The 13,876-nt window shown below is 42.3% G+C and overlaps 1 protein-coding gene across 1 annotated transcript in view; it reads right to left on the reverse strand.

The window, feature by feature from the left end:
• Positions 1–2,121: 2,121 nt before the first annotated feature.
• Positions 2,122–13,876, reverse strand: part of TBC1D10A (TBC1 domain family member 10A) — a 97,491-nt gene continuing 85,736 nt past the window's right edge. Inside the window, exons 8-9 of the mRNA XM_069760141.1 lie at positions 6,256–6,410; positions 2,122–3,531 (exon numbers count right to left, since the gene is read on the reverse strand). Of these exons, the coding sequence (XP_069616242.1) occupies positions 3,025–3,531; positions 6,256–6,410 (662 nt within the window). The 3' untranslated portion in view covers positions 2,122–3,024. The remainder of the gene's footprint in view (positions 3,532–6,255; positions 6,411–13,876) is intronic.

Raw genomic sequence — 13,876 nt, forward strand, 5'->3', positions numbered from 1 at the left:
AGTTGTCAGAAGCTATACAAATGAATACCTAATCAGAGCACCACTTGAAGGCCCCCCACAGGCCGCCCTGGCATATCATGAACTCAAAACTGAAAATAAAGATTAAACAACAACCACAAGATGGATTTCATCAACCAAGGTATCATTTTATTGAGTATAACGGCACCGTCCCGACACTGCCTGTAGGTTGCTGTGCACAATCCTGCTGACGGGTTCCCTTTAAGTTTGACAGGCAATTTTTTTTTATTTTTCTGAAGTTTGGATTCTTTACAATAACGTTATTCCCCACCACCACCCTTTTACCCATTCCATTAGAATTTTAACCTAGTGAAAGTTTGATCCATAAGATCCAGATGAGGAATACTTACCTGCCAGTAAGTACAGCTATGGTTAGGGTCAGCTTAGGCTATGTGAAAACAAGGTTCTTTTCACACTGGTCTTTATAGCTTCCATTAAATGCATTCCATTGTCCATTATAACAGATGCAACATACTATATTATTTTTAATGCATTTATAGGAAATAGTGCAGTCAAATGGAAAGCTTGATGTATACCCCCCATACCTAATGAGGGGATGGGGGGTTGGTGTACAAGTGTGTTATAGTGCCGACACCATGTACAAGAAGTTTTAGCATACAGAGGTAACCTGAAACATTGGCTGTACACAATAGTTCTGTGTGCATCAGGGTACGTCCCCACGTTCACGATTTGCTGCGGTCCACTGTGCATGTATGTGAACCTGCTGAAACTGACATGTGGAGCATCTTTCCGATGCACAGCATGTCTCCACAATAGATGTGGTAAATCCCCATGCTCAGTGAACACATGCAGATTGACCTGTGCTCAATAGGACGCAGTGAAAATACGATGCATATAAAATGCTATTTCCAGATCGTGGGCTCTTAGCCTTAAACTATATGGTCACCTTTCAGGTGAAAAAAAATAAAGCATATTGCACTGGTGTTTTCTTAATAAAGCTGAACCAATTAGCTTTTGTGCATATTAACGCAGAGCAGTATAATGAATCCGTCTGTGAGCTCATGTTGGATGTAGATATGGCACCTTTATCCATCATATATTGATCGCACTTAACCGATTTACAAAGTTCAGAAATACTGAGATATTTAATGTCAGAATGAGCAGCCATTATAAAAAGGGAGATATTGATTAAATACAGTAGTGTTTGAAAAGTATTTTTAAACATTTTGTTTTTTTTTTTTTTTTAAATAAAAAAAAAAAAAAATTTTGCCCTAAGGAGCCTGTACAATGGTTACTTAAGGAGAGGGAGCAGTCAGCTGAAAGGCCAGGAAGTAAGAGTCTGAAAAAGCCCTAATGGCCAATGTGAAAAAAAAAAAAAAAAAAAAAAAAAATCGCAAGATTATTATATTTTGTTTCTATAAATATTGTGATGTGAAAAACAAACATTGCCAACATTTAAAGAAAATACATGTAATACTAAAACCTGATTTAAACCAAGTCATTTTCTGATGGTTTCATTTTTAAAGTGACTCGGCACAGAATGAATGCAAATAAATGAATATATATTTACTTTCATTCTGTGCTTAGAGCCCCTTTAAAATGAGGGGGAAAAAAAAATGCCGGTATGTGTGTGCCACAGTCATCCAGAAGGACGCTTCAAGAAAAACGCTGTCTATATGATATAGAAAATCTCAACGGGTGAGCAGTTTGCCCATACATGTCAATGTTGCCATAATTATTGCATGATGATTGATCTGCGCTAATGCTTATATATTAGAGGGGTTATCCTGGACTTAAGCTAATAGGGCCTAACTGTCATCGCTGGGCTGAGAAGGTTTCGGCTTGCTCAGAGCAGTCACCAACCGCAACCTCTGACGAAGTCACATTGACGGAGCAGGGTCTTCTCTTCCGCTCTGTTGACAGGCGTCGCTGGTGATGTGATGCTGCAGCTCTTCTTCCTGCCTGCTCTGTTGACAAGAGGTGAAATGAAGCAGCAGAATCACTGGCAACCACCTTCCCGTCAGTGATTTCCCCCATACACACAAATAAAAGCCCTGCATAACCCCTTTGGTCCAATATCCTTCTTGTGGCCAGCCTTACATTGCATATGGTAGTTACATTACAGAATGAGCAATACGAGTATAGCAAAAAGAAATACCACAACTTTATTGAAGTCTACATATTGGCAAGCGTCTTTATTTTTATTTTTTTGCAAGAGCTAATACCATAGATAAATAAATATTCCTGCTTGGCTGTGTTTAGTGTAGCTATATTACACTGTGGATACGGGCCCTTCCCTGTAGCATCAGGAGGGCGGTGGAATAGTGTTGGTCGGTCATATTTAGGGTATACATTGCAATCCTAGAAGCCCTTACAAAGACCAGAGATGCAAATTTCCATTTCCTCTTGTTGTACAAGATCTAATAAGACGATGAAGGGACTGAACAGGCACTCTATTGTGTGGCGATATAGAGCAAAATTCATTCTTTTTTATCTGTTTATTGGTACAAAGAGCATCTGTGGGATGGAGGAAGGGGCCTATCTGTTTCATTTCTCGGTTTGGTCCCATGTAGTTTGGAAACAATAAACTCGTTGTGCATAGTAGAAGATGTTCCACTTTCAGCAGAGAAACATCTGGAATGGAACAGACAGCAGGGTGCAGACTCAGCACCCATTTTCCCATCATCAGTCAAAATACAGAAATGATCCCCTTGCAGCAAATACTGGATGGTATTCCCAGCTAGTCCAGTCTGTTACCAGCATAAAGAACCCAACACCATACATCATTTGCTTCCTGGGCAAGGATGACTTTTTGGAAGTACAAAGACTTTAGGACCTGGAGACACAAATACCTAATTTTTTTTTTTTACAACTTTCAATGCTGGTTTTAGTATTTGGTCCCCGCTTCACTGTCTCCAATGACTGGAATGCTGATTCTGAACGAGTTTTACACAGTCTCTGGTCCAAGGGCTGGAGAACTCCCGAACAACAATGAAGGGTAGACTTTTTATAGTGAGCATTTCACAGAAGTGGAAACAGTGGCAATTATAAATAGGTGTCTTCACTCTCCTTGGAGCACAAGCTCTCATTGGACTGGTGCACGTTCAAAGAGTCCATTTGGGTTACTTTGGCCAATAAAGGTTGTACCGGTTCCTGCCGGTGATCTCTGGTCCCATCACCACCATTCTCCTCTTTCATAGCTCCATTGGATTGGTCACCTTTGCCTCTACTCTTTTTCTTTTCTAGCTTCTTTTTCTCCTTATCCACCTTTTCCATTTCTTTCAACACCTTAGCCCTTTGCTTTTCAAGTTCCTTTTCTTCCTGTTTCTGCTCCTTTGTTTTCTTCAAAGAGGTTAAAATGGATGGAAGCATAATGGACGGGGAGTGAACAAGAGGCCTGTGACCCACTGGGTCAGCGTCGCTGATGGCTTTGGCCCCATGCAAACGAGTGGGTGACTTGCACTGCAGTTCTCCGTACTCTTCCTTCCACTTCTTCAGCTGAATTAAATGCTCACGTTCCACATCTCGTTCGGTAATTGGCAATTCCACAATCTCAAGAGAAAAAGAAATAGTGTTATCAACCATGAACTATATAAGCAGTTTGTACAAGTAAAAATTTTCAATAAACCGTAGATTAGAAGTTGAAAGCCAAGAGCATTGTAAACCAGCACTGATGAAGATACAACTAGGATTTCTAAATTGTTAAAGTACACAAGATAAACGGAAAAACCATCGACCTACACGTCCATTATGGGTGAATTACATTTTGTACTTCGATATGAGCGAATAGATACAAAGGAAGTTCCATATCTCAGACAGATGGTGCAGCATCAATTTAACCCTATAAGTAACAAGGCAGGACAGTGTTTCCTTTATCATCTTGTATACTTTAACAAATAAGTAATAATTCTATCCACATCAGTGATGGTTTACAACACTAAAGGGAACCTGTCACCCCCCTGGCGTTTGTAACTAAAAGAGCCACCATGTGCAGCACTAACGCTGTATATTGTCAAGGTGGCCCTTTTATTTGGGGTCCCTGCCAACGCTGAAATATTAGTTTTTATAATTTGCCCCTCATACCTGTAGTCTGTCCGGGGGGCATGTCTTCCCCCCCGGACACAAACGCCTCCCAGCCATCACTCATTTGCTCCGTGCGCCGCCTCCTCTGCATTCACTTACATCCCTGGCGCTGTAAGTTTTTTTTTTCCGGGCGTGCGCAGTTTGCGCTACCCTGCGACTCCCTTTACATGATGGGAACTTACAGCGCAGGCGCCGGGGACGTTAATGAAGGCAGAGGAGGCGGCGCCCGGAGGAAATGAGTGATGGCTGGGAGGCGTTTGTGTCTGGGGGGAAAGACATGCCCCCAGGTCAGACTACAGGTATGGGGTGCAAATTATAAGAACGAATATTTCAGCAGCGTTGGAAGGGACCCCAAATAAAGCCACCTTGACAGAATGCAGCATTAGTGCTGCACAAGGTGGCTTTTTTTTTTTTTTTTACAAACGCGCGTGCGGGGGAGGGGAAGCTAAAGGACAATTCATTCAATTCACAGTTCTGCCCAAACCACAGGCAGCATAAATCAGACAGACTATGAAACACATCTGCTCAATAAAATCGGCCTTCGATTTATGCTGCCCGTGGATGGATTCATACACAGAAAATTGTGTCCTAAAAACAACGCAGTAAAATGTTATATGAAAGTCCGTAAATTTATTACGGAATATGCTACAAATAATGCGACTTGAAGTGTTGTAGTTTTTTTTTTTGTTTGTTTTTTTTAGAAACCTTTTTCAAAATGTCTGTGGCTATGAAGGAGAAATTAAAGTTTGTGGTTCGCCATAATGGCAGCGCGGTTTTGCAGGCAAAACATTATCAAGACCACAGCAGCAAAGGGATACTGTGGTTAAAAGAAGCCTTAATTATTTTAAATTGCTTTATAAGAATTGATTATTTGCATGTTTTATACAGTTGTGGTTTTCTCCAACAAAAGGTTCATGGCACAAAAATAAATAAATAAACGACATAAACCATGAAAAGCTGTTCATATTCACAGGCAACTCGAATGACCTACACTTGTCAAAACTAGCGATGGGTGCTCTATACACGAGAGAACTTTTCCATCTTCCAAAAAAATGCTCGAGTTTGCCGTTCACTTCCATTATACTCGCTACTTGAGTTGAGCATGCGCGATGCGGTCGATTCAAGTACAGAGCACTCGAGCATTTCACTGATCGATCAACACGAGTGAAAACTCATTGGTTGGCATGCACTTTTTCTGCAGCAGTTTTCAGCATGCCAAGAAACAAAAACACAAGACTAACCTAAATGCGTGAACATACTTTAGTTCATTGGCTGCAAGCACTTAAAGGGGAAATCCATCTCCTTGCACTTCCAGAACTGCTGGCTCCCAAGCAGGAGGTTTCGCTCACATGAATAGTAAGACAGGTGTGCGACAGGGCTGTGGAGTCGGAGACGTGGAGCTGGAGCCCATTTTGGTGGAGTCTGAGTCGGAGTCATGGAAATTGAGGAATCGGGAGGTTTGGCTTACCGACTGCACAGTCCTGGCAGGGCAGTGGAGTTGGATTCCATTTTGGTGGAGTCGGAGTCCTGGAAATTGAGGAGTCGGAGGTTTGGCTTAGGCTAGGTTCCCATTGCGTTAGGGAAAACCGTTTAGCGCATAGCGCTAGCGGATTGAGCTAACGCAATGTATTTTTTGGGGTCGCGTTTAATGTCCCTGCTAGCGCAGATCCCCGATCTGCGAGAGCGGGGAACAGACCCCGGGCGTCACAAAAGAACGGCACGCGAAAATGGCACGCGCTAGCGATGCGCGATAACATTGCTGCCAATGGGCTAGCGCTGTCCCATTCACGCAATGGGAACCTAGCCTTACCGACTCCACAGTCCTGGCAAGGCAGTGGAGTTGGATTCCATTTTGGTGGAGTCGGAGTCATGGAAATTGAGGAGTCGGAGGTTTGGCTTACTGACTCCACAGCACTCGTGTGCGATATCTGCTGGTTCACAAGAGGTAGGTCATCTGTAGATGTGACATTACCAGCCCCACGCATATCATGATGCAGGAGTGAGTGTAGCTGGCTTGCCCCTTCAAGATCTGCAAGTGTTATACCAAGCAGTAGACTAAAAAAAGATGGGAATGGGGCTGCACATAGTCACCTAACAAATGGGGGAGACTTGAGTATAGAGTAACAACAGTAAATTTCTATCCACAATTGTTTGTATCTACATATACCAATGTCTTGAGTATTATACACTCACCTCTGGGATAAGAAACCCTTCTTGCATATATTTTGAATCTATTGCTCTTAGTTTCTCCATGGTTTCATATTGACCTTGACAAGACTTGAGCTTTTCAGAGGAACCAAGTGAATACTTCAGTAGAATAAGAGCCACGCGAAATATAATTTTGACACCTTTAAAAAAAAAAAAGAAAATTATAATAAAGTGTCACTTATCAACAGTTTATTTATAGATATTTTACGCTTTGTTTCTGGCAACTTATTTTTTTGCCATCATAATTTGTATTAAGCCCCCACTGGGGCTATTTAATAACTTCCTGTTTCAAGAAATCCACATATAGAAATCAGTAGCAACAGATAGACCCAGACCCCAACTTTTGTACTGAAGCATGTAATGAGCATGGACAAAGGCGATTGTGGAGGGGAAGCCGAGTCAGTTGTGACATCACCTATTGCGATTGGTGGATCCTGTGTAATCAGCTGTGTATAGAGGTGTTACCGGTCACTAATGCTGTCTCTGCCGATAAGTATTCCGTGTCATTCAATACAACTTGTCATACTATTAAAAAAACAAAACTCATACAATGTACTGGGAAACATGAGAGAAAGTGTAATGATAGCTCTGCTCTACTCTCCTCTCCAACTTGTATCAGCAGCAAGACCAATGAGGAGAGCAGGGCTGTGCATCATTACAAGTCTCACACAAGAAAAAGTCTCGGGGTTAGGCTACTTTCACACTTCCGTCGGTACGGTGCCGACGCCTCGGCGGACGTTGTGCTAAATTTAGCACAACGTGGGCAGTGGATGTAGTTTTACAACACATCCGCTGCCCCATTGTAAAGTCCGGGGAGGAGGGAGCGGAGTTTCGGCCACGTATGCGCGGTCGAAAATGGCGGACACGTCGCACAAAGAAAACGTTACATTGAACTTTTTTGTGCCAACGGTCCACCAAAACACGAGACATCCGTTGCACGATGGATGCGATGTGTGGCCATATGTCGCAATGCGTCGCTAATGCAAGTCTATGGAGAAAAAAAAACGCATCCTGCGGGCAACTTTGCAGGATGCGTTTTTTCTCCAAAACGATGCATTGCGACATAGCACCAAACGACGGAAGTGTGAAAGTAGCCTTAAAGTTTCCTTTTTTTCCTTGCAGGGTTGGATGTACAGATGAATAAAATCTGTTCCAAGACGTGGCCAGTTTAGCATGCATACAGCAGCTCCTGGTGCACTACTATTGGGGGCAATTGCTGGCTATGTAATGCAGCAAGCGTCTGCCAGGCATGATACAAGTTCAGTTTCTGAGTCAATAGGGATACAGTGGGGGAAATAAGTATTTGATCCCTTGCTGATTTTGTAAGTTTGCCCACTGACAAAGACATGAACAGTCTATAATTTTAAAGGTTAGGTTAAATTTTAACATTGAGAGAGAGAATATGAAAAATAGAATCCAGAAAATCACATTGTATAAATTATATACAGTTATTTGCATTTTCCAGTGAGAAATAAGCATTTGATCCCCTACCAACCATTAAGAATTCTGGCTCCTACAGACCAGTTAGACACTTCTAATCAACTCATTACCTGCATTATGGACAGCTGTCTTACATAGTCACCTTTATAAAAGACTCCTGTCCACAGACTCAATTTGAAATGAAACACAGACTCAATCAGTCAGACTCTAACCTCTACAACATGGGCAAGACCAAAGAGCTTTATAAGGATGTCTGGAACAAGATCATAGACCTGCACAAAGCTGGAATGGGCTACCAACCATATGTAAGACGCTGGGTGAGAAGGAGGCAACTGTTGGTGCAATAGTAAGAAAATGGAAGAAATACAAAATGACTGTCAATCAATATCGATCAGGGGCACCATGCAAAATCTTACCTCGTGGGGTATCCTTGATCATGAGGAAGGTGAGAGATCAGCCTAAAACTACACAGGGGGAACTGGTTAATGATCTCAAGGCAGCTGGGACCACAGTCACCAAGAAAACCATTGGTAACACATTACGCCGTAAAAGGTTTAAAATCCTGCAGTGTCCGCAAGGTCCCCTGCTCAAGGAAGGCACATGTGCAGGCACATCTGAAGTTTGCCAATGAACACCTGGATGACTGTGGGAGTGATTGGGAGAAGGTGCTGTGGTCAGACGACACAAAAACAGCTCTTTGGCTTCAACTCTGACTGACTGCTGTGCTTGCCAACAAGGGTTTTGCCACCAAGTATTAAGTCTTGTTTGCCAGAGGGATCAAATACTTATTTCTCCCCGCAAATTGAAAATACATTTATATAATTTTTGCAAAAAGACTCAGATATATAAAGTAGTTACAGACCAGACCAAGTTACACCACTACAGTGTAGCCAAGAGCAGTACTTAGCATTGTGGCCAGGAATGGCACGAAAACCCGCAATATGTTTGTGACCCTTGTGAGGCGTTTTACACCAGAATTATTTTTAGTGGATCAGCCCATTGGTGCCTCCCATTTGCCTAACTTGCAGTCCACTGCCAGTTGCCAAGTGTAATCCATCACTAGCAGCAGAGACTGACATTACAGGAAGTGGGGGAGGGTCTTTATCTTTCTGCTCCCACTTGAGACTGCATACTGGAACAGAGGTGCAGGTTTTCAGTTTAGGGAAGTTAAGTCCTTGGCAATGGCAGGAGCACTGCATACTGGGATTTGGAGCAAAATAGGTCACAGCACCTTCAGCTACAGCAGCATGGCAATATAGAGGACCCTCACACAGAGTGGATGACCAGTACACTAAAGTGTGTTCCACACACTAGACATTCGCAGCCTGCTCTTCCCAGTGAGTAAGGCATTTTACAGACAAAGCACCACCATTTCTCTACAACAAAGGCAGTGAGAATACATGTATTTGAGCATCAAGAGCTGGTTAAAATGAGAAAAACTAAAATAAGTTTTCTGTGTATATGAAATTGAAGACTTAAAAATGGCACAAAAAGGGAGTGGTGGACACAGAGACAACACATGCTGACAAACTAACCAAAACAGACAGACAGCCCGTCACAAGTCCTCACAGGACATGTAGAGGCAGGCTGCACCGCGCTCACACCCTGCGATGAGTAACTGCTCCCTGCAGCATAACCTGCCTATTTAATAAGGGCACAGCACACCTCACACTGAGCTGGCACCTGACTGGGAATGCCCTCTGAAACCCTCCTAAGTAGGTGAGATGAGTTCATGCCCCAATCTTGAGGAGTCATAAGAACAAGGTTATCATTGATCATACAGAGGTATGAAAAAGTTTGGGCACCACTGGTTATTATTGGAAAGTTGAAGATTAAATGATCTCTGTAGAAGACCTAAAGTTAAAGATGACATTTACTTAATATATTTTTTCAATTTAAAAAAAAATTACAAAAAAGGAAAATGGGCCAATGTAAAAGTTTGGGCACCCCGCATGGTTGGTACTAGTGATGAGCGAGTGTACTTGTTCCTCGGGTTTTCCTGAGCACACTCAGGTGGTCTCCGAGTATTTATGACTGCTCGGAGATTAAGTTTTCATAGTCTCAGCAGCATGATTTACAGCTATTAGCCAGCTTGATTGCATGTGGGGATTACCTAGCGACCAGGCAACCCCCACATGTACTCAGCCTGGCTAATAGCTGTAAATCATTCAGCTGCCGTGATGAAAACTAAATCTCCAAACACTAACAAATACTCGGAGGTCACCCGAGCGTGCTCGGGAAACCAGAGCAACGAGTACACTCGCTCATCACTAGTTGGTACCAAGCAGCACCCCATTTTGCAAGTATCACATCTTGTTAACACACTGTAGCCGGCCAAGAGTCTTTCAATAGTTGTTTGAAGGATTTTCATCCATTCTTCCTTGGAAAATTATACCATTTCTGTGTGATTCCTGGGTTGTCTTGCATGCACTGCTATTTTGAGGTCTAGACACAGATTTTCAATGATGTTTGGATCAAGAGACAGTGAGGGCCATTCTAAAGCCTGCGCCTTGTGCCTTTTTAGGTACTTTGTGAATTTTGACGTGTCTAGGATCAATATTTTATAGAAGCCATCCTCTTTTCAACTTCAGGTTTTTTTTTGTTTGTTTGTTTTTTACACAGATGGTGTTCTGTTTTTGCATCAAGAATGTGTTGAAATTTCATTGAATCAATTCTTCCCTCTACCCGTCAAATGTTCCCCGTGACATTGGCTTCAACACAACCCCAAAGCATGACTGATCCACCAACATGCTTAATGGTTGGCAAAATATTTTTGGGAAATTTTGCACCTTTTTTTCTCCACAGAGTTCTATTTTAACCTCATCGGTCCACAGGAATGGTTTCCAAAATGCATCAGGCATGTTTAGATGTTCTTTTGCACACTTCTGACACTGAATTTTTGTTATTTGTAAATGGGTCTCTGAGCAGTAGAACAATGTACCACAACTCCGTATTTCTGCTAAATCTTACTGAACGTCTTTTGCAGTCAAGTGGAGGTTCAGATTTGCCTCTCTAGCAATCCTACAAGCAGCTCTCACTGATATTTTGCTTGGTCTTCCAGACATCATCTTGACCTCCACTGTTCCTGCTTGTTTCCATTTCTTAATTACATTTCAAACGAGGGAAAGAGCAACTTGAAAACGCTTTGCCATCTTCTTATAGCCTTCTCCTGCTTTGTGGGCCTCCACCATTTTATTTTTCAGAGTGCTAAGCTGTGGCTTAGAAAAACCCATGGTTGCTGTTTTTTGGAATAAGGTTAGAGGAGGCTGTTTTTTTTTCTTTTATAAAGCTGGGAAATTTGTATCACTTAGCCTTTCCTAACCATAATAGTGAATAAGCCATAACCATAAGACTAATTAATATCTGAAATTTTTGTCAAAGTTATCTGAGCACACATCTCCAAGGACACCCAAACTTCTACATCCGTTCATTTCCTTTTTGTAATTTTTATAATGTAAAAATGACTATTTTAGGCAAAAAATATATACAAAGTAAATGTGTCATCTTTAGCCCTTTTAGAGATCATTTCATCTGCATCTTGCTTAACTTCACAACCAGGAGTGCCGAAACGTTTCCATGCCACTGTATATACACACAACATTGTCATTACAAGTCATACCATATTATACTGTGCACAGTACAGCCAAGAACTGCAATACTGTAACCCTAACTGTACACTCAACAAAAATGATTACGGTATGTCATTTAAAGGGTTTTTCCATAAAATTTATGAGAAACACATCATACACATTAGAGGAAAATGGTTTGCATATATCGCCTAATCAAATTATTCTTCACCAGAGTAGACAACCAACTTTTCCAGACAATCGCTTGTAATGCTGATGATCATTTGAATGTAGCAAACATTCTCACCACCACCTTTCGAGGTCTCCTACTCCACCTTCTCAAAGGAAAAGAAAAGCAAAAAGTCTGGAGTCTGCTCGTTGCTTCTAGCACTTTATTCAAGCAATTGGTGGATTTCACTACAGTCGGATCCCTACTGATATTATAGAGTTGCTGTCCTTCATGTTTGTAATCTTTTAAACTTAGATCTATGTCTACTTTAAAGAGGTTGTCCACTACTTTTTAATTGATTACTAGTGATGAGCGAGTATACTCGTTACTTGAGATTCCCCTGAGCATGCTCAGGGGTCCTCAGAGTATTTTTTAGTGCTCGGAGATTTAGTTTTTAGCACCAATCCTCGACCACTACCAGTAGATGCCCGATACCACATCTAGTACTGCCAGCCTCCATTGACACCGGTAACAGCTGATCAGCGGGGATGCCAGGTGTCAAACCCTGGCCGATCAGACACTGATGATCTATTCCAAGGACAGGTAATCAATAAAGATGAGCGAGTATACTCGTTGCTCGAGATTTCCCGAGCATGCCGCAGCTGAATGATTTACATCTGCTAGCCAGCATGTACATGTGGGGATTCCCTAGCAACCAGGCAACCCCCACATGTACAATGCTGGCTAACAGACGTGAATCATGCAGCTGCGTCAACAAAAACGAAATTTCCGAGCACTGACAAATACTCGGAGACCCCTCCCCCCCCCCCCCCCCCCCAGGGAAATCTCGAGCAACGAGTATACTCGTACAGACTTGCGCTCCATAGCGCTACAACATGACCACCATCAGGGTGAAAATTGCCTTCCATAATTGTCCATTATCACAACTATTATCACACACAGGGCTGGTTTGCGTTAATTGGTAACAAGTCAGGAACGCAGCCCTTGCTACAATACGTGATCCGAGACGATCTGTATCACAGCAATGCTCATAAATTTCAATGATTCTCTTATTAATCTGCTACCTTTGATGCCATCATCTCCACCTTCTACTATTAGGACCGCTCATAAATGTATAGCATCATTCCCCTACCCACTTCTGAGTAATGACAAGCACTGTACCTCTATTACATAAGCTATAATCTATAACAGTGTTCCCCAACTCCGGTCCTCAAGAGCCACCAACAGGTCATGTTTTGAGGATTTCCTTAGTATTACACAGGTCAGTGAATGCTTGCCTGTGCAGGTGATGCAATTATCACCTGTGCAATACTAAGGATATCCTGAAAACATGACCTGTTGGTGGGTCTTGAGGACCGGACTTGGGGAACACTGATCTATAACATTCACACCATTTTTTCCCACACAGCCAATATTTTATCACGTCCCCTTTCCATCAGCGCAGCGCACTTCAACCCCTCACTCTTATTGAGGTCACCATGTATAACACAGCAACAATTCCAGATAGTGTAATCCACAGATTAGCACAAACCTTTATTCTTTTCTGTAATCTGGAGGGCAGAATGATTATTACAACTGAGGAAAATCATACGACATCTGCTCAGTAACCATTACCTTTGCTCCACACAGATGGAACATGACGGTGTTACAAGAGGACTTCCCTGCCGTGCTGATGCACATAGGCAACTATGACATGGGTTAAAAGGTCTTAAGTGTAATTTACCATAAGATATACATACATACATAAATTATTACACATTTTTATTTTTTCAGATGAAGGACAGGAGTCAGAGCATCTGTTTCCTCCACCTTGTGTCAGTCATTGCACTAGTCACACGTCCACTGGAGTAAAATGTAAATTTATCTCTCACCCAACGAAGCGCTCCACGGTTCTGTACCACCAAACCCATGCCCTCCCTTCTGAAACTGATTTAAAGACCAACATCCTCCATAATTATCCAAACCTTCCACTTCCTTTTCAAAACTTCTCTCGTGCTTCGCCAGTTTACCGGAAAGCACTGCCAAAGAAGATCCATTTAATATCTAGCCCCCACATTTTTCAGTGTGCTTTAAAAACATCTCTTTGGACAGGCTTATCACCCCACTTCACTAATCTAACTCTGCCCTGTTCCCTCGCTAAGTTTTCCTCAGAATTGGTCCTTCCTATTCATCTGACTCGACATCCTCCATGCACCCAATTGCACATGGTAACTGTACGTAGATACTTGCTGATGACCGGATCATACAACTTTATAGAATAAACTTTATTTATTGTAACGACTAGATGGTGGCCCGAATCGAACGCATCGGGTATTCTAGAATGCGCAGCCCACGCAGCATACAACACAGCCCACGCAGCATACAACACAGCCCACGCAGCATATAGCAATGTGGGCACCATATCCCTGTT

The sequence above is a fragment of the Ranitomeya imitator genome, chromosome 1, assembly GCF_032444005.1.
Source record: "Ranitomeya imitator isolate aRanImi1 chromosome 1, aRanImi1.pri, whole genome shotgun sequence".
In the NCBI taxonomy this organism is placed as follows: Eukaryota; Metazoa; Chordata; class Amphibia; order Anura; family Dendrobatidae; genus Ranitomeya; species Ranitomeya imitator.